The following is a 20,312-nucleotide window of genomic DNA, read 5'->3' as shown; positions in this document are numbered from 1 at the left end:
CAGGCGTGGCCGAAGGCCACGCCTGGCGAGTCCAGGAAGCTTGACCAAGGGTACGACGCACTCCGGGGGGGTACGACGCACTCGGGGTTGGTCACCTGTTGTGTGGTTGTGTCAGTGAGCAAGAGGTTAGGTTCTGTTGCAGTGAACACCTGCAGGGTTGGGAAGTGAACCTGCCACCTCACTGTTGAGACACAACCTTTTCGGTTTGGAACAAAGCCACCACGCCACTGAAGCCGCCTTCGTCTAAGATTGCTGTCTGCTTATAATCTTGAGTTTGGCTGTTGACCTTTAAAAGCAGCTGCTCCCCACAAGAACTGAACCTACGATGTCAGGACTTCACAGCAGCGTTCTTGTCTACTGAGCCACCTGCTCTTTGTGGTTCTTCAGTTTCTCTTAGAGCTTTTGGCTGTTTACTTTTAACAATGAACTTAAATACTTGCGTTGATCCTAAGAGTTGAACTAACAACCTCAGACATATAAGTCTTGTTCTTCCAGCAGAAGCTATTCTTACTGAGCTGCAGAGCAACAAGTTGCTGTATTTTTAACTTCTTATTTTGGTCTGATGTTTGACAGTAGTGCCAAAGTTCAGTTGACAGTAAGAGTTGAACTCACAACCTCAGTGACACAAGTCATCTTGTGACTGACTGAGCTATTTCAGCTGATGACCACAAAGATGACAACTTTTTAAGCACAATATTCAACACAGAGAGTGAATAGGTCTGAGAACACCTGTGGAAGAGTGTGGACAGTTAGCTCAGCTGGTTAGAGAGCTGCCTTTGAGTCCTGATGTTAACGGTTCAATTCCTTTATACTTGACGGTTTAAGGTTCCACTAAATTCTACTAAACCACTGCTCCTGAAGAGTTTTTTTTTACTTAACCTGCCCCCTACTGGCCAGACTAGATACTCATTCTTAACAGTTTTAATGGTCTAGTGACATTGCTGACTATATATTTGGACATTGTTTAACATGTTTGACAGTTTATAATTGGACAGTTTACTAAATAATATACATGTTTTAATTATGACATACTATACTGGGACACTTATGGGCCGTTCATATTTTAACATTTTGTTGACATTATACTAGGATCCCTTTGACAGTTAATATTTGGACAGTTTTTGACAGTATGACGTCATACTATATATAATTAGATATTTGACACTAAGTTAGTTTTTTGAAAACACACACGTACATGCTTCAACATAATTTGAACTGTCTCGGGAAGAAACTGTGACGGTTTGTCTGCATATTGCACACGGGTTGCATTATGCAGAGCCATTTTCATTGGATTGTTCCACATACAGAAGAAAACGGAATCACACCAGCCCAAGTGCGGAAAAGAATCCCAAAGCTCATTAGCATTACTAGCGGGATTTATGGTGAAAGGGTGAGGCAAGACTGGGCTCTTCATAATTGAATGGCGTTTTAATGCAGCTGTCAGTCTCTTCCTGCCGAGTACTTTTTTTATATCGACATACTGCATATAAAAAGTTAAAGCATGGTATTACTGAATCAGATGTGATGGATAAAGACATTAACATAGCAATATCAAGATATAATTAGCTGCCTTGTCCTTTACACAGTGATTCATAGACGTCTATTGAACTTGACTTATTGCTTCACCTGTCCACATTCACTCACTAACTCACTCACTCATTCATTGTTTACCAGTTTACCCTCCACATGAGTGCCGCGAGGGGTTTGAGGCAATCCCAGCTAACACGGGGCTACTCTGTCGGGTCACTCAAGTAATAAGATGAAGACACGGCCTTACAGGAAAACCACAATTTATTTACAGACACGCAGTTAAACGAGCAATACATTCAATTTTTCAAGTTTTAATATCATCTATCTATTTGGCAAAGTGATTAAAAATCTATGGGTCATGTATCTATGTCCACTGACATTACAGATTTTGTTTGGAATTTAGAAATGCAGCTTCCCACATCTTTTCCTCAGGAGTTTAATTGTGCATGAAGAGCCAGTCCTGGTGCAAAACACTTAATGGTGTGAAAGACGACACCACGAAAGAAGCAACCTGGTGATCAAGTCATCAGATGTCCCGATGTTTTTTGTCTTGTGAGACGTCGGTGCACGTGAGAGGAGTGAAAACGTCTGCAGACTGAAAAACTAAGGAACATCACACAATGCGAGCCATTCTCTGCCTGTTATTGCTTCAATGTCAGAGCTGCAGCAGACAATTACCAAGCTAACAGAGCATGAGTAAATAATAATGTGAATTATATTAAAGGTTTAAGGATCCCAAGCAGAAAAAGCAACGCTAAAATGTCTCTGTCCTTAAAGGACGCAAAGACCAACTATGTACATATTTACAGTATATACAGTACACAAAAAGAAATGACTCAGAGGACACTGTCCTCCCTCCTTCTGCTAAAATCCTCCTCCATATGCTCTGCAGAATTCAGCCAGAATTCCCTGAGGGTGGATCCAAAAACGACAGCAGAGGTCGGAGGACGTCAGCTTAAGAACTCAGACAAAGCCAGAGCTTTTCCTTTAGCGCATGGCGACGCACATATGAAAAGGCTCAGTTTGCTGAAGCACGGCTGACGTTCAGGCCTGTTAGTGCCGAGCAGACACGTTTGTCACTTCCTATTGCTGTCCGCCGAAGACCAGACAGACGTCATGCTGTGTAACACATGCAGCCACTTAATCAGCTCCATGCTCATACTGTGGGCGGAGCCATCGTGATGATGCATTTTCCATTTTCTCAATGAGCAATGTGTCTGTGTTTTGGTGAGAAATGTTAGGAATCATACTGTGTTGTGTACCATCATTAGAGTTTCATAATTCCGTTGTATGGAAGATTATTAGTGCCACATGTAAAAAAAAGAAAAAAGGAAACAGCATGACTGTTTTGATGAGATTAAAGAGAGAGATAAAAGATTAAATAGATTAATCTTTAACATCAGGATTCATGCTGTTTTTTCTTTCTTTCAATTTTTTTTTTTACACTCTTCCGTACTGTTGTTTTAAGGTAAAATTTAGCAGGGATTATTCACCGAAATATGAGTTTTTTGTGGCTTTTTAATATGTATTTTAACCCTTAGTGCGCTCTGTGTTCTAAGGGTTAAGCAAGGGACTTGCTTTTTTTGAGGCCTTATCTTGTGCCGCCTTTCTTCCACAGCATCCCAAACGAAACAAACCAGCCAGAACGTATGTTTCGCGCTTTAAAGCGGAAGCTTTCTACGCAACTAAAAGAGAACAACATCCTGTCGGTTACGTGAAGGCCACTGTAGTTCACTGATACGCTTGATAAAAAAAAAAAAAGAAAAAAGTCCTCTCTTTGTTACAGTCTGAACTCTCACAGTTAGATGTCACTTATTCTTACACACCGGATCTTTAAAGAACAGTCACCATATTGATGCGTCTCTTCAGGGATTATAAATACCTCACACCCAATAGGTTCTATAACTAAAGTTAATATGTTATATGGGTACAGCTCGCTTTCTTTAGTTTGAATTAATTCAATTATGACGTTTACGTTTTCTAACTGCATCTACACAGGATTTTAGAGCACAGTGATTAGAAAGAAACAGACCTCTGTCAAATCAACACAATAACAGGCCTATCACAGCAATGGATTAATAATGTTGTTTAAATATGTACAATAATGTTTTTGATGCACTACAAAAGTAAAAACCAGAGCTCTCCAACGCGACGGACCAATCCAGCGTTTGCGGCTTAAATTACTACGAGAATGCTTCCGTTAATTCATTCTGTGTTGTTGCAAAAAGGCTAATGTTGCTGCAGTGTAGACTCTATTATACCAGAGATGAATAGTCCGGCAGTAATAGCTTCTACCCCTGGAGTGTTGGTGATAAAATATTATCTCCAGTATCTCCACAAAGCACAGAGATCAGTACAAATACACACAGTACATGAAGTACACCAGTATTACATGTCACGCTGTGATCCTTTCTTACACACACATCCTTCATAGCCTCCCTCTTGTGTTAGCGTCGTCGGCGCCAACACATTTTGGACGAGTAAATCAGCCATGGTTTATTATGCATGGTGTGTTTGTTCAACAGCTGTTGAACAAATAAGGAGCGCTGGAGCCAGGGTTTGTCATGGCACAAACAAAAGAGAATGATAATCTCCAAGAAAGATTATTTTAATTTAGATATGATTGCGAACAATCCTCCCAAAAAAAAAAGAAAAAGCATGAATTTCCAGTGTTTTCAATTTAAATTGTAGCTCTAGGACATTTCACTTTGACAGTCTAGCCCATTGTCTTCTGTCGATCCAGGAATTTCTGTCTTCTGTCGACAGGTATCTCATCTAAGCTGATACCGTGATTGCTTCCCCTGCAATGAGAAAATGTTTTATACGCCGTTGCTGGGACACACACGACAGATGATTCATACCATTAGATTGTGTGAAGTTGTGAAGCAATGATGGAAAACCACACAGATGACCTGAATGCACACAAGTAAAAAATAAATGACATTATCTTACCCTTGAAGGTCTGGAGGAATAGGAAGAGGCTTGTTGAAATCTTCCCTCCCTACCAACCAATACGTCGTCTCAATGCCTTTTCCCTGGGGGGGAAAAAAAACCCACCAAATTATTAACACTCTTTTGCTATTATTATAGGAACTAGTGATGATAAATCATATGTTTCTGTTCTTCTTTTTATTGTAATTACCTTTAACTCTGTCATGCCTCTGACCTGAAGTTTGTACCCCAGCTTTAAGCTGTTCAGGACGTCAACTGTGCTTTGGTTGACATGGATCCTGTAAGCTACGGGAGGAAACACAGCAACATCTTCAACGCTCACACACTAAATCACATTTATATCAGATTAATACATTAAATCAGCTGTGTGGTTTTAAATGACTCTGTGTGAGGAATTTAGAAAGGTCAAGCTGTCGTTTTTGCTTTGAACCACTTGGTGGCAGTAGACGATCCATTATTGGTTGACTCCTGATGCCAAAACTTACAGTGGAGTGTAATCATGCATAAATGCACTACTGGTGTTTGACATGTGACAAATGAGACTGACACTTAAAAGCTGAATATTTTGAAACTTACTTTGAAAAATGTATGAATTTAAGAGTATTAAGCAGTTAAAACTAACATGTTTAATTTTACTGAATGGTTTCACAGAGAAATCCTAGAATTGTATTTTTAAAACATGAGTTAAAAGGTCCAGTGAGTAAGAATTAATGACGTCTAATCAGAGGATTGGCTGCCTCTGTGCAGCAAGGCCCTTGTCTAAAGCACATGTGTATATATATATATATATATATATATATATATATATATATATATATATATATATAGTATATGTACTCGTGACTTGCATACATGTGTTACATACTCTTGTCACTCACTGGACCTTCAAGTGTGTTCAGTAGTTACCAATAAAGTGCATACTACACGCAAAGGGTCACTGAGGTAAAATTGGTCATTGATGACATTTACACTGAAACTTCAATATAGCCTCTAATAGCCTTAAAGGATTAGTGAGGGCCGCTCACTTAAAGCCCGTTTAGCCTAAAGCAGCAAGCACACAAACCGCCACCCACCTGTCCTCGCAGCCACCACGTCACATCAACGATTAGGGGTGTAACTGTTTATACGTAATTATGTAAAAATACTTACGCAACCCTGTGGACTCCATTCGAGATGCTGTGTTGACGGTGTCGCCAAACAGACAGTACCGAGGCATTGTAAGACCCACCACTCCCGCCACGACTGGGCCTGTGTGTGCAAACATAACACACACACACACACACACACATAGATGGAGAGAGAGAGAAGTATGGGCCGCTTTAACACGCGACTGTGATTCTAAACTGTATTCAAGACATGCATGAAGAAATTCATCGAAGGGTTGTAGTAGTACGGAGCACAGAGTATGAGGCGTGTGTTAATTGGATGACCGCACGCTAAGTGGATAGCGTTTCACTGTTCCAGGAGTAAGTACCAGACGGAGATAAAGGAGGTAAAAATACCTCCTTACCTCGAGTAGCTCGCGTTCGTATTTCTCTTGCAATGAACCAATCTTTTCTTCATATGCAACATGAGGTTAAGGGTTATGTGCAATAACACATGTGGTCTCTTTTTATTGAACTTATTGTGAACTTATTTTTATCACTATTTAAACTACTTTTTAGCCCAGTTTGGCTCTACATTGATGCACCTTGCATTGTGTGTTCCCTCATGCTCTTTGGATTTGTGTGTTGGTGTGTTGCTCACCAGAGTGCAGCCCAATGCGGATCCTGACTTTTAGCTCAGGCATGTGCCTCATCTTGAACGTCCCAATGCAGTGGAGAATGTCGAGGGACATGTTGGCCATCTCAGCCGCGTGGCGATTACCGTTTCTGGTGGGGACTCCTGAAGCCACCATGTAAGCATCTCCAATAGTTTCCACCTGAGAACCAGGAACATTAGGTATTGCAGTACGACGTGGTATTGACCTCTATTTTTTTTGGACACTCTGTGAATACAGGACTTAGATTGAATATCCCTCCCCACACACCTTGTAGACGTCATGCAGCCCAATGATCGCATCAAAGTGTGTGTAGAGGTCATTGAGCAAGTCGACCACCTCGATGGGTTCACTGAGAGCGGAGATGGTGGTGAAGCCCACGATGTCACTAAAGTAAAGCGTGACGTCGCTGAAATGTTCCGGTTTGACAGGTTTGCCCGTCTTCAGTGCCTGAGCCACCGACCTGGAAATAGAGGAAGCATCAGCGGAGGACAGTCAAAGGTCAAAGACATTTTACACACACAAGTTCACCCAAATGCTTATTTCTGATTATTGTTTATAACTATAATTTTTTTTTTTTCCCTCTCAATTCAGACTCAGACAGCAAAGCTGACCTGCTCTAACAATCCCATTGCTGTGTAATCTGGTTAATGCAATATAGGCAACATCCAAAGCTTTACTCATGCATATAAAAGAGGATTGATTGATTGATAAAGCTTATAGTTAGAGCTGGTTCAGGGAAACCTAAACCATCTCTTAGTTATGCTGCTATAGAACTAAACTGCTGGGGGATTTTCCGGTGGTACACGCACATTCACTCTCTCACACTCAGCATTTGATTATGACTTTTTATATGTCATTAACCTTGTCTCTTTCTCTCCCTAGTTTGTGTCTTTCCTTCCTTCCCTCTCTCTCTCTCTGTATTCTCATCATGCAGGTTGCAGGATCAAGATCCAGTTTCCGAGGCTACGCTCATCGTCACCATTATTATTATTTTGTAAATTAAAAAGTCGATATCAGTAACTGTATAAATTTGTAACCTGATACAGTTGTTGTGTATCTGCTGCTGGTCTCCCTCTCTCTCTTCTGTCTCTCCCTCATCTCCCTCTTGTCCTTTCTCTCCCCCCATTTTCTGTCCCCCACCTCTCCACTATCCCCCATTTTTCCTTTCACCCCAACCGGTCGAGGCAGATGACCGCACATCTCTGAGCCTGGTTCTGTCAGAGATTTCTTCCTGTTAAGAGGGAGTTTTTTCTCTCCACTGATGCCTAGTGCTTGCTCATTGTGTGAACTGTTGGGGGTCTCTGCTCTCTTTGATGTTGTCTATGTACAGTGCCTTGAGATAATGTATGTTATGATTTGGCGCTATACAAATAAAATTGAATTGAATTGAATATAAAACTCAATAGCTGTGCTGTGTGTGCAGTCAAGTGAAATGTGATGTATTATGTCTTCCATGTGTCACTGAAGGTTGCTGGATACTCACCTGGGCAACATCTGAGCAACCAGGTTGTCAGTCTTCTGTCTCTCCAGCTCCAGCTCCTCGGTCCTCTCCCTGATCAGATCCTCCAAGTTAGAGGAGTACTGTTCCAACATCCGCAACATAGAGTCGATGATATTGGTCTTCTTTCCCTTGGTGATGTTCTTGAACTGTCAGATGAAAAGGGGAGGGAACAGGAACGTCATTCCCGGCTTGTTAAGGAGGAGAAGACCGGCTTCACCTGTGTTTTCAGGGCTTTTACCTGTTTGAAGATCTCCTCAAAGTTCGGCCTCTTCTCTGGCTCTTCACTCCAGGCCTGTTTCATGACCTGAATCACATCCAGAGGAGCCTCGTCCACTGACACAGTAGGCCGACACAGAGGTGGAGGGTTTTTGACCTTGCTAACAATCTCTGTCAATGCAGCCACACACACACACACACACACACACAGATAGTATGAATCACAAATAAATCTCTTATGCAATCTCCTGCTGCTATTGTGTCGTCATCTTTTGTGGTCACTGATGCTTCACTCACCTTTAGGAGGCATGTCCAGCATGCAGAAAGGCGTCGAGCGAGTTATGACCTCCTGCACGATGACGGAGAAGCTGTAGACGTCTCCACTGAACGTCCCCCTCCTCCTCAGTACAGGGCTTCGCAGCAGCTCAGGAGCCGTCCAGAGCAGGTCTTTATTTATCGAGAGAACATGCAAAAGGATGAGTAAATATATAGATTTGATCAATTCAGTAAATTACTCTGTGAACGTGAATAAACTCACTCTCTGGCTTCTCCTCGTCAGTGTCGATGCCTTGCCCGATCAAAATTTCACTGTATCCGTAATCTGTCACCTTCAACACAAAGCGCCCGTCTACCACACAGTTGCGCGACTTGAGTCGTCCATGGATGATGTCATGATTGTGTAGGTACTTAATTCCCTGACGATTTGCAAAACAAAAGTGTGAGAGTCACAATAGGAATGAAAAATGAGAGGGTTCTTTTTTTATGTCTTACCCGGATGAGATCCATTAAAAGGGAGGACTTGAACATCCAGTCAAGACGCACATCCTCATTGCTGAGCAGATCCTCCAGGCTGCCCCTGGAGCAGTGCTCAGTCACGATACCAAATATTGCAGAGTCAAAGAACAGCCCCAGGATCAGATTGAGGTTCTCATGCCTCATGTTCCTGAGCTGAGGGAAACACAAGGCTGAAATGTCACATTTGTTTCTAGTATTTATTTCCATTTTGTGGCCTTTCAACTCAAATTTAGATTCCTTCTCATCCCCTCACACGTTCACTCACCTTGATAAAGACGAACTCGGTGCTGCTGTTGACACCTGAAACCGATCCAGCTGGACATTTCTTCAACCAAACCCAGTCTCCCTGCGATTTTAAAAAAAAGAGTACAGTCAGTAACGTCTGAAGGGGACAAGAATGGCGGCGGAGCGGTCGTAAACAAACAGTACCTCAAACACGGCAACATTGGAGCTGTCAGGTGACGAGGCCATGTAGCTGCGACCTGACACCGAGTGGTGAGGTGTCTTCATATCCAGCTGGCTTTTCAGGATACTCTCATCATTGATCTTCTGCTCACACACACACACACACACACACGTGTTCAAAAAAGACAGGTCAGCGCAGAGAGTTCACTGGATCATTATCCATTCTGCAGATTCAGCACAGAACTGACCCTTTTGCTGACTTGAGTGTTGATGAAGACAAGGTCATCCAGGGTCAGAACTGTCTTTGACGGGCCATCGTTATTGCCGCCTCCAAAGCTGAAGCCAACTCTGCCGGTTCTCCTAAAAGATCATCACGTGTCAGTAAACATCCCACAAGGCTGCACCGGAGGACACAACAAGCTTTGATATTCTTGGGCACATACTTGAAATGAAGGAAGACGTTAACTCCACAACCAACAACTGACATGAACAAGAGGCAAAGAAAGAACAAAGTGACTGAATCCACGCCTTAGGTGAGAGAAACAGAGGGGAAACGCAAAAAGATAGACAGTTACGCTACACTGAATTCAGCCGTGTGCACCATATTAACTGATATTAGCATTTCTCGTGTGGGTGATACTCCTGCACTCACCTCCACTACAGGCAAAATAGGGGTTGAACCAGCAGCTTGAGTCTTTGTAGGGTGTACTTCCTGCAAAATGGATGGAACGACCAAGGTACTTCAAGTTCCCTATTTTGCCGTCTGTATGAGCCGCATCCAGCGCGTGAGTGGCGTAGAGAGAGGTGCCCATGCCACTGTAGTCCAACACTACGTAGCGAGCCTGCATGCCTTCCCCTTCCCTGCCGGCTCTCAGAGGCTGATTAAAGCCTTCAAATTCAAAGCCACCCTCACTGTGGCTCAGGACCTGACCAGTAACCCAGACGCCACTCTTGGCCCGCGCCTGCTCAGCAGCCATTGCTGTGTAATATATCATGTTGTAGATGGTGCCAAAGAATGGAGATACCTAGGAGAGAATTTTCAATTCAAATCAGAATGTCTTTGTCTGTCTGCTTCAAATGTGCTATCATTTACACTTTACACGAGTCGTACCTCCTCTGGTGGCGTGCTGCTGCGGATTTCATAGCTGTTTTGAGCGTCTTTGTAGGCCTCATAGAAATTACTTTCTCCAGAGTCCATGGTGACTGTGACGACCCCATCATATGCTTTCCTTAGTTTAGTGTCATTGCCAAGAGCATAGTAGTTTGCGTCTTTGTAAGGTAGTGCGTACAGGAGGGTGTCGTAAGGGATGAACACATAGCCGCGGTCGATCATACGCATGTCCAGTGCCGTGGTCAGAAGCTGATATTGGGCTTGGCCACCAATGAGTACAGAAGGCATGCACATGATGACCACTGTGGGGAGAGGAGACATATTTATTTCTATGACTTGCAGTGTGGAGGTTCTTTAAACTTGATTTCAACTCACCTCTGACCCGGTCTGCTTCCCGTATCTTTGTCAGTGCTCTGCGAGGCCCGTCTCTGTCAGCTTCCATGGTTACTACAGGGTTAACAGGTAGGCCAAGGACCCTCAGTGATGAAGCCAGCTCCTGTCCCGTGGCTTCCCAAATGTCCGTATCTTCTGAAATAATGGCCACGTGGGCCCAGCGGAAGAACCGCAACACAGTGAAGAGGACATGGGAGGGGAGCGGCAGCGGCCTCAAGAAAGTGGGGTACATATCACCTTGTTGCATGTTGGGTTTGAGGCAGCCCCAGGAAAGGATCCCTAAATCCCATTCTTTTGCATACAAGGCTGCTGAGGAGCAGTATCCTGGGTTGGCGGGGCCCAGGAAGGCAGCACCATAACCCTTTAGCTCAGCAAATCGAGCAAGAGCACGGGACGCCTTGCAATCCTCGTTGACCAGTGTGTAGTCATACCAATAGCCTTTGTTTAGGTGGGGGTCCTTGTTTATGCGAGCTGTAGCAAGACTGGCTGCTACATCTGGTAGGGCTTTCGAGTATAAGAGGTCACATGTCCAGGGTCCAACCAGGGCCACCTTGAAAGTGGTTGCCCAGGCTTGACAGGGCATAAATGAGACAGTGAGTAAAAGCAGAAGGAACCAGTTCCCCCACCAGTTCCTGGAGCGATGTGCCGGGGATGATGGCCACTTAGGGTTCGACGACAAAGGTGCGGATGATGATGATGGTGATTCAAATACTCTACACCCACTGCAGCTGTTTGTAACCACTGTCCATTTGTGTTTTTGTCTATTGACTTGTTTTGAGTCATGCTGCCATCGTGGGTGGTGGGACAGATTGTGCAGAAAGCGAGCGTCTCTGTGATTGGCCATTTTCCTCACACAGCTGTACTGTTGCTTCAGAGTGGACACTTTAGAAGGATTTTGGTGTGTGTCTTTGCGTAAGGGACTGTCTCCCTCCCTTGACACTCGGCAGGCCTCTAGTCCAAAGCTGCACAGGCGACGACACAACCCCAAGCCATCACTGTGCCAAGAAAGTAAGAAAAAGTGGAACGTATTAGAAAAAAAAATTCAATGTGACATGTATTTGGGTACTAAGAAAAGCATCTCCAGGATACATGACTGTGTTTCATCCAGCATAACATATAACGCCAGATCTTATAAGCATCTGTCTGTCTGGCTGGCACACAAAATGATGTTCCCTGAAGAATTAGTGGCATATAAGTAGCAAGCTGATTAATTCCCCCGGAGCCATGGGGTTTAAAATCAAGTGCCAAGTAACGCAAGGACTTATTCTGAACTTGAGTATCTACTTTTCCAAGATTCCCAGATTTTTGGAACATGCATCTTAATTTGTATCACCAGAAATAGATGATGACACACTGGTGGTACAGGTTTATTCAGAAAAGAGCAAAAAAGCCTGCACACCCCGACGGTGGTGAAACTAAAATTCAACCTTCTGCAAAACTGAGAAATCGAAAATAATCGTTCATGAAGTCAGATTATACACTTGAAGTACTGGAGGAATGCAGTATGCAGTATTTTAGGCCTATAACCTGACAAGTGCAAGTGAAGTTAAGTTCTTGTTTTGCACATTTGGACACAAAAAAAATCTGTATCATGTACAAAATCTATTTTATTTGACTAAAAAAATTCCAAAATACCACCGAGCTGAACTTGTTTCTGTCAGTTGAGCAGCTAACAAGCCTAGTATGTGTCCAATACTGAAACAGGCTTAGAGTTGCTCATGGGTAAAGGTGAACACGGACTATAATAGACTGAAAATAAAGAATAACTCAAATCATGTTCACCCCATAAATTTCACATAATTACAAATAACGTAGTAGACAGATCTTTCACATAACAACAAACCATTATTACCAAGTCATGAAATAGATTTAACAAGACAAGTTTCTGACCTGGAGCAGTTTTTCTACCTCGGATCCATGTCATGATTGCCACCATCCAAATTCCAATGTGGTCTTTGACTGTAAGCAAATGTAATCAAAAAAAGTGAAAAGGGAAAAAGTATATCCTCGTCAAACTGGGTTCCTTAAAGATGACACCACAAATTCTAAATCTCTACATTGCTTTAGTTCTTCTCGCTGCTCCTATTTCGGACCGGGACTGACCCTAAAGCACGGGGCAAAAGGAAGGCGCTTGAGAAGAGGTGCAACCTCGATCCAGAGTATGGACGGGTCAAAAATAGATCCAGCAACAAGCCGGGGAGTGGCAACAGGTAAGAGAATGCGTAGAGAGGGACGGACTGTAAGGCTTTGACTTCTCAGCCCTCTTTAGCTTTTAATCCATACTAGTGTGGGAACACTAGTGTGTGTGAAGGGAGGGCAGGAGGAGATGAAGAAGAAGGTGAAAGTAGACGTCAATGGTCATGATGAAAATGGTAGCAAACACTGAGTTTGGCCTGTAGTTTACTCCTCCGGCTGCTTAGGAGGCATCAGTAAGTAGAGCAGCAGCTGATTCATTGGTTTAAACAGCAAAAGAAAGTAGAGTAATAAAGTAAAGAAGTAGAACCAGGTGTAGTTAAAATAAATAAATCAATTGCAGAACTTACCAATACAACCCATAATATCATAAATTGCTACCTTCAGTGAATCTTAAAACTGGTGCAGCGATGAACACACCTGTGACTGTAGCCTCATATAACCCTTCCACCGCAGCTTAAATCCTCCTTAGACCTTCACTCATTGTTTTCTCCTGCTTCCCCGGGGCCCGCCGCAGTAGCATGAATATGCTAACTGAAGCTTAATACGCAATCGAGTCTGGTTTTTGTCCATCAGTGTTTTGGTCTGTTGCCTCAGTTGAAATGTTGTCCTGTTTGCCTGTGCTGCAGCCAAATGCTACCTGAAGCTAAATATGCTCAATTAAATCTCATTTGACTGAAGCTTTGCACACATCGGTGTTTTACATGAATGAGATTTTCATAGATAGCATTGATAGATGCTAAAGGCCTTTCCTGAAGTTCCTGAGCACCTTACACACGGGGAGGAATGCTAACAAAAGGCATCTAAGAGCTATCTAAGCTGAAGCCAAGGGCTGAAAATATCTCGTGTCAAGCCCCTGAGCCTGACGTTGGTCTTTTGACCTGGTTCAGTGTGCAGCTCGCTACAGCACTGTGTGGGACAGCAAAGACGTGTTAATAAACGCGGCCTCAGGTTCTGCTGCAGAGCTTTATGAATGTCAAGGTGTGTCCGCTTCATGGAGAAGAGTGTGGACACATTTGGTCTTCTATGTCCTGTCTTGCACATTGGTAGCGGTGCTCGCTGAAGTAATCAGATTAGTCAGGAGAGGCCGTGCTCAACTGATCTGCTGCCTGCAAGCCTCTTAGTGACATGGCTAATGGCAGTGACAGAGATCGCCTCAGAGCAAGGTCAGACACAGCAAAGAACCAGCTTGGCCTACTACAGAGCACAGCACTAAATTAACACTTCTGACCTGTGATTTGAACGGTTTGCCCTAAAAAAAAAAAATCACTGGAGCAGAAATCTATATGTTTTAATATCTAATTATTTAATTTAGCTGCCTTTTGCAGACAGCACGACAGCAAACCCAAGAATGGAGATTTAGAAATACGTCAAGTTCTTGGAATTGTTTACTTTCTCCTATGAAGCTATTTGTCAAAGTTAATCAATCACATACTGAGAAAAGGCTCAAAGAAGGAGGAGCGATAGAGCAGCTTAGACAGTCGCCTCCTGGATGACTCCACTAAATCGATCGGGTGAATTTATTTGGTCACCTCCAGCAGCAGCGTCACTCCGTGTTTCCATGGTGTCAGACTCGGGGCGGTGCATTGGAGAGCAGGGAATCCTCGCTGAAAGCCTTTAAGATTGTTAGGTCAAATGTGTGTTGGGTAATAAGAATCCTGCTGTCATTTTTCATAGCCACTGACTACAGAGCTAAAGTAGAGATAAATAGTTATAAGGTTAGTGTGAAGTTGTACAATTATAATGATTTTGAAGCTAATCATTTCTTTATACTGCAACCTTATATTTAACTTTTTTTTCCTCCTTTTCTGTTTTTCTGTATTTTGTTTTTATTTCTAAATTGTTTTTATTTCTCCAATTCTTATTGTTAAATGTTTGTTTCATGTAAAGCACATTGAGTTGCCTGTGTGTATGAAATGCACTATATAAATAAAGCTGCCTTACCTTACAATGCGACAACAACATCATCATTACCATAAATTACAAATACGTACAGGTCTGTCTCTACATAACCACCCTTGTTTACCCTTAGAGAACTTTAAAATACCTGAACTATCCCTTTAATATTAAGGAAATGGAAGACTGCAATGCCTTGAAGTGGAAGAATTAGTCCAACTACAGGAAACATCTGAGCGCAGCTCTGAAACACTGACCCACAATGACTGAAACGTTTATCTGAGCAACAACACATATTTATCTTTTACGTGATTAGCAGCTTTTCTCTCATCACTGGAATGAAGGGACTTCACAGAGGGAACTGTCCATACTATCACAAGCACTATCATCCCTCGCACGCATTCTAGAAGTACAGACGTCGGCCAAACATGAATGGGTAAAACGTGACAGATTATAGGAGCAGAAAGGTCTTATCAGCTGCTTCATTAACTGTGTCATGTTCACAGCTACGTTACTGGGTTTTTTTTATCAACACACTGGTCATAGTTTTGTTTTGAGCTTCTGTGATTAGATGGAATTGCTACCCACGTAATGAGAACAGGATATTTTACTGGATGTGACACCCCTCCCCTCCCCTCACTCAGATCAGAAATCATGGAATTAACTTTAATTATAAACTCATAATGGAAATTATTTGACACAGAGTTTGGCTGGAGATTCAGCCCAACCCGAAGTTGCATTACAGGATCTGGGCGTCACTATTTTCACTTGTTATTACATTGTCTGAAATAAATAATGTATTTCAGGATAATAATCTATTAATTAATTACCCTGCTCATCGTACCAGGTGAAAGCAGTTATCTGTGTGAGCTGTGTGAGAGACAACATCTTCATTTACATCTACTGTATATCCGTTTTTTTTTATTATATAATCATTTTTTTATGGTTTTAACAGCAATCACATAAAAGGCAAGATATTTTCCAGGCCTTTATCCATCATAGCCATCAAAGATATGAAAGTGTCCACTGTAGCCTTTATCTAATGAACTTTAACATCAGTAGTCCACAAAGCCGCATTCCTTTCCTTGCAAGAATACGTTATCTGTTCAGAAATGACACTGTAACAAGTAATACTGCACTAACCCACTACTGGCTCCCACAGCCCTCATGTCACCCAGTGGTGGGTGGAGCACTGGGAGGATCCCTGTGTAATACAGCACATAAAAACCTGTCTTTCCTGATGTAGGCTACTGAATTGGGATTAAGCTCCAGTTTAAACATTACCTATTGTGCTTCAAGGGAACACTGGGCTGCAAAATGTCATTCATTGAAGCATTGACCATCATTGGGGGCCTCACAGTTCTTTTCCACTTGCTGAAACTGGCCTGGAAATGTTGGCGTGGACTCAGAAATTTTGTTTTGTCAGAGATTTGGCACGTGGACTTCAGAGCATATGGACAATGGGCAGGTAAAGTAACTGAAACTATACTTTAAGTTTGCTTTAACCACGTGCTGTTGTGCGTTGTCTATGTGTTTTTAAGTTTTTACCATTGCTACAGATATAGATCATGCCTGTGCTTAAAATGACTGCAGGTTTGGTAAACAATAGACTGTAGGAAGCTGAATTGTGGGAATATTTGGATTCTCTTTCAATATAAACTTCCATCTGCAGAAACAAACATCAGGCTTCCTTTCTGTGAAGGCTCCTTGGCTCTTTACCTTCCGTTTGATGTCAATTGCATCTCATTTCTGCAAACATCATGTTTTAGCCACAAATAGTCGTGCAGGGGACGGATGTAGTCCTCACCAGAGGGGTTTTCAGGGGACTTTGGGACCCAAACAGGTCCAGGGGGGCCTATATGAAAGACCTAACTCCCCATGTCACCCCAATATTGAAAGTAGCCCATAGGTTTGCCCACCATAGAAATTGTGTGGGTCAGATGTGTTTACATGACTCGGATGCTGGTAGGAGAAATCTACGGAAAAGTCCAGACAGACTGGGCTCCCTCCGTCAGTGCAGGTCTAAAAGAGGAGTGACGTAATTGTTGTATGGTCAGCTGTTGATTTGAAGAGCGTTTTTAGTTCTAAATATCTAATAAATATTATTTTGTGCAGTCATCACTGGCGCCACATCTGGCATTGGAAAGGCCTATGCCCACGAGGTGAGTCTCCAACTTCTTTTTTGTTAATTTGTTTCACGTTTTGAGCCAGATCCAAGTGGTTTGACGAACTGTTTGAGATGATTATTTTTAGTTTTTAAAAATGCAACCTAACTAGTTTGTGTGTCTACATCTAGCTGGCACGGCGAGGCCTAGATGTTGTCTTGGTAAGCAGATCCGAGGATAAGCTTCAAATGGTTGCCAAAGAGATAGGTGAGTCACACACATTTGGCTTCAAATGTGCAACTCTGGAGCAGAAATCAACCGGAAATATTCTTTATATTTTCTCAGAGGATCATTATGGACGAAAGACCCGCACCATCCAAGTGGATTTCACCGATGGCCACAGAATATATGCCGTTATCGCCAAGGCACTACGAGGCCTGGAGATTGGAATTCTGGGTAATTAAAGAGTCAAAGATAAATTTAGACAGGAAGTGGAGAGAGATGGAACTCCAACCTGGTCAGCTGTGTAGCACAAAGCCTGGAAACTGATGGGTAAATGACTTTCATGGCTCATTTATAAAAGCAACAAGGTCATAAAGGGCAGGACCAGAGGAGATGTCATAAAAGTACCTCAGATATTCTGTCCCTGCATCAAATAAAACTGACAAAGATCTGAGACAAAAGTACCTTCAGTTAAAAAACACCCAAAAGAAAACAACCTAAAACACGGACAATTCAGGATATTATGGAAAACATTTCACCTATTATCTCACTGAGAGCAAGACTATTCCTCCGGCAGTTTGAAAACTAAATGATGTCAAAGTGAAAAATGAAGAATGAATGATTAAGTTCATCAAGTTGCATCATTTAACTATTTTCCCTCTTTGTAATCCACACAGTGAACAACGTAGGGATGAACTATTGTGATCATTTGGCCAGTTTCCTGGACGTACCAGATATGGAGCAGGTACGCTTGGTGTTTTTATGATACAAACCTTTACATTTTTCATGTTTTGAGGTCGTATTTACCCAATTTGCCATTTCTCATGAAGTTTTGTGCTTTTATTCCATCCAGAAAATCACTCAGGTTGTCAACTGTAACGTGCTCTCTGTCCCGCAGGTAAGATCTACAGTATATGAACATACAGGAACTGTATATTAATATGTTTATAATTATATATATATATATATATATATATATAAACCAAAGAAAAGATGATAACTTACATTATCTTCACTCAGATGACAAGACTGGTTCTTCCAGACATGATCAAAAGGTACTTTCCCAGATATTTGGAGGTTTGAAGTGACAGTGGCGTGATGAGACGATGGGATGGGTTCATGGATGTTTGTCTTTGTCTCGTCTGCAGAGGGACAGGTCTGATCATCAACATGTCCTCTTTGGTTGGTGAACATCCACAGCCTCTGCTGTCACTTTACTCTGCCACCAAGGTATTTGCACATCCAGGCGTTCTGTCAAATTCAAGCACACATTCACACGTGTCAACATGAACTCGGATGAATGGCACTCTCTTGCTGTTTCAGCGTGTGACTTTCTTCTTCCTTTCAGATTTTCGTCACATATTTCTCCCGGTGTCTGCATGCTGAGTACCAGTCAAAGGGAATAACCGTTCAGGTAAAGTGTAACATATATAAGCTGCTATTAAGTGCCAATTTTGCTGCTGAACACAGAGGTGTTTCAAGGAAGTTTAGAGGTCTAGACTCAACCCCCAGACCTGAAAAACAGTTAAAAACAACATTAAAACTCTAGACAGACTGTAGACTGACAACCAGACCGTTTCATGAGTAGATGTCAATGTAAATATTGAATGTACTGCATGTTTTTATCACAGTGTTTCACTGTAGTATTGAAAAGACTGAGATTTACATCAATTTTACATCACTTGTCCATTTCTAACTCGTCAATCAACAGTGCCCTCTGCTGTTCAAACTGAGATTACATGACATCACATGGATAATACATGATGTATTCACTAGTGATGTGGCAAATGTCTTGGTCTACTGTAGTTTTAATTGAAAGAAAATAGTTTACACCTACTGTACATGCAGCAGTTACACAGGCCCAACACTGACCATAGCACTGACATAGACACTTAATAATGTTACTAGATGTGACTCCTTCAACAGATATCTCACTTTAAATCACTAAATGTGATATATATACACATATATTTGTTTTATAACCTATAACCCTGACTTGTACTTCCCAACAACAACATTGTCCCTTACTTGTTTGGAGAGTTCCTTGGTCTTCATGGCAGTGTTTGGTTAGCGGTGCCTCTTGCTTAGGTGTTGCAGCCTTTCAAAAGAATAATGTGTGTGTATGTACTGACAGATCATGTGACACTTAGATTGCACACAGGTGGACATCATTTCACTAATTATCTGACTTCTGACCAGAGCTTTTTATGGGCTTCATAACAAAGGGGGTGAATACATATGCACATGACAATTTTAAGTTTATTATTTCTAAAAGAAAAGTTTTATGTATATATTTTTCTCATTTCACTTCACCAATTGAGACTATTGTGTTCTGATCCATCACATAAAATTCAGATTTAAAAAAAAACATTGAACTAAAGTTTGAAAGGTGTGTTTTTAAATTGCATCAGTCTATTTGTTGTTTTCCCTCAAACTACTCAAACCTGTCAGTTTGTTTTTCCTGCATTGAGAGACTAACCACAGTCCATGGTTCCTCAGTGCGTGGCGCCCTTCATGGTGTCCACCGACATGACGCACAACATTGAAGTCAGCAGCTTTGTGAAAAGTGCCTCAGACTTTGCACGTGAAGCCTTGAACACCGTGGGTCACTCCAGCTACACCACTGGATGTCTGTCGCACGCGCTCCAGGTGAGACTGACGAGGACGACCATCACAAATCTCTGTGATACCGAACAGCATGTTAACGTTGCACTTTCTCCTGCAGGACGCCGCTCTCACGGCCCTGGTGCCAGAATGGCTGCGACTCTCTCCTTTCTTCATTAGGAAACTTCAAAACTCAGAAAAGATGTGGGAACACAAATTTAAGTGGGAGGAAAATGAGAAGCTCAGAGGAAAGGAGGAATAACCATCTTCACGATATATGTTTTTTGTTTTCCTCACAGCAGCTACCTTAACAATAACTCTTCACTTCTGTACATACATTTTTATTGCATTCGATTTTAAATTATCTGTATATATTTTCTTTTCATTTCCTGTTCAAGTTGATTGTTATGTGTTTTTCTGTTGCTATTGCTGTATATAGTATCATTATACTGCATGTGCACATGCATTATTAAAAAATAATAAACACACAAGACTACTAATATATATATATATATATATATGTATGTATATATAGTCTTTTACAATAATACTATTATACAGTACATTTGGCATAAATAAACTCCACAGCAACGACATTATTGAGCAAGTGTTGGTACGTGAAGGCTC

At 42.0% G+C, this 20,312-nt stretch overlaps 2 protein-coding genes across 2 annotated transcripts; one reads left to right on the top strand and one right to left on the bottom strand.

Annotated features, from left to right (window-relative positions):
* Positions 1-1,773: 1,773 nt before the first annotated feature.
* Positions 1,774-12,892, bottom strand: gucy2d (guanylate cyclase 2D, retinal). Its single transcript, XM_044042740.1, has 19 exons — positions 12,556-12,892; positions 10,648-11,660; positions 10,273-10,574; positions 9,814-10,186; positions 9,605-9,689; positions 9,410-9,521; positions 9,186-9,305; positions 9,022-9,102; positions 8,733-8,909; positions 8,500-8,656; positions 8,259-8,408; positions 7,984-8,132; positions 7,728-7,891; positions 6,512-6,704; positions 6,229-6,403; positions 5,632-5,730; positions 4,673-4,767; positions 4,483-4,565; positions 1,774-4,331 (listed from the first exon to the last, which is right to left on the bottom strand). Exons 2-19 carry the CDS (start codon positions 11,507-11,509, stop codon positions 4,247-4,249), a joined length of 3,462 nt encoding a protein of 1,153 aa, XP_043898675.1. The 5' UTR covers positions 11,510-11,660; positions 12,556-12,892; the 3' UTR covers positions 1,774-4,246.
* A 3,127-nt stretch (positions 12,893-16,019) lies between these two features.
* On the top strand, positions 16,020-20,291 carry hsd20b2 (hydroxysteroid (20-beta) dehydrogenase 2). The gene is made up of 11 exons (XM_044041856.1): positions 16,020-16,222; positions 16,870-16,916; positions 17,051-17,126; positions 17,205-17,315; positions 17,759-17,826; positions 17,935-17,979; positions 18,102-18,136; positions 18,230-18,311; positions 18,430-18,495; positions 19,581-19,730; positions 19,807-20,291. Exons 1-11 carry the CDS (start codon positions 16,072-16,074, stop codon positions 19,945-19,947), a joined length of 972 nt encoding a protein of 323 aa, XP_043897791.1. The 5' UTR covers positions 16,020-16,071; the 3' UTR covers positions 19,948-20,291.
* Positions 20,292-20,312: the final 21 nt, after the last annotated feature.

This window comes from Solea senegalensis, linkage group LG13, assembly GCF_019176455.1.
Source record: "Solea senegalensis isolate Sse05_10M linkage group LG13, IFAPA_SoseM_1, whole genome shotgun sequence".
Lineage (NCBI taxonomy): Eukaryota > Metazoa > Chordata > Actinopteri > Pleuronectiformes > Soleidae > Solea > Solea senegalensis.
Note: the sequence above shows the minus strand (reverse complement) of the source record. Positions and strands in the feature narration are given on the sequence as shown.

Coding starts and splice junctions, on each gene's coding strand:
- gucy2d (XM_044042740.1), bottom strand. CDS start 11,509: ATGGCCAATCACAGAGACGCTCGCTTTCTGCACAATCTGTCCCACCAC. Junction 9,690..9,813: donor CTATTTTGCCTGTAGTGGAG/GTGAGTGCAGGA, acceptor CTCTCACCTAAG/GCGTGGATTCAGTCACTTTG. Junction 8,409..8,499: donor TGACGAGGAGAAGCCAGAGA/GTGAGTTTATTC, acceptor CGATAAATAAAG/ACCTGCTCTGGACGGCTCCT.
- hsd20b2 (XM_044041856.1), top strand. CDS start 16,072: ATGTCATTCATTGAAGCATTGACCATCATTGGGGGCCTCACAGTTCTT. Junction 18,137..18,229: donor CTTCCAGACATGATCAAAAG/GTACTTTCCCAG, acceptor TCTCGTCTGCAG/AGGGACAGGTCTGATCATCA. Junction 19,731..19,806: donor GTCTGTCGCACGCGCTCCAG/GTGAGACTGACG, acceptor TTTCTCCTGCAG/GACGCCGCTCTCACGGCCCT.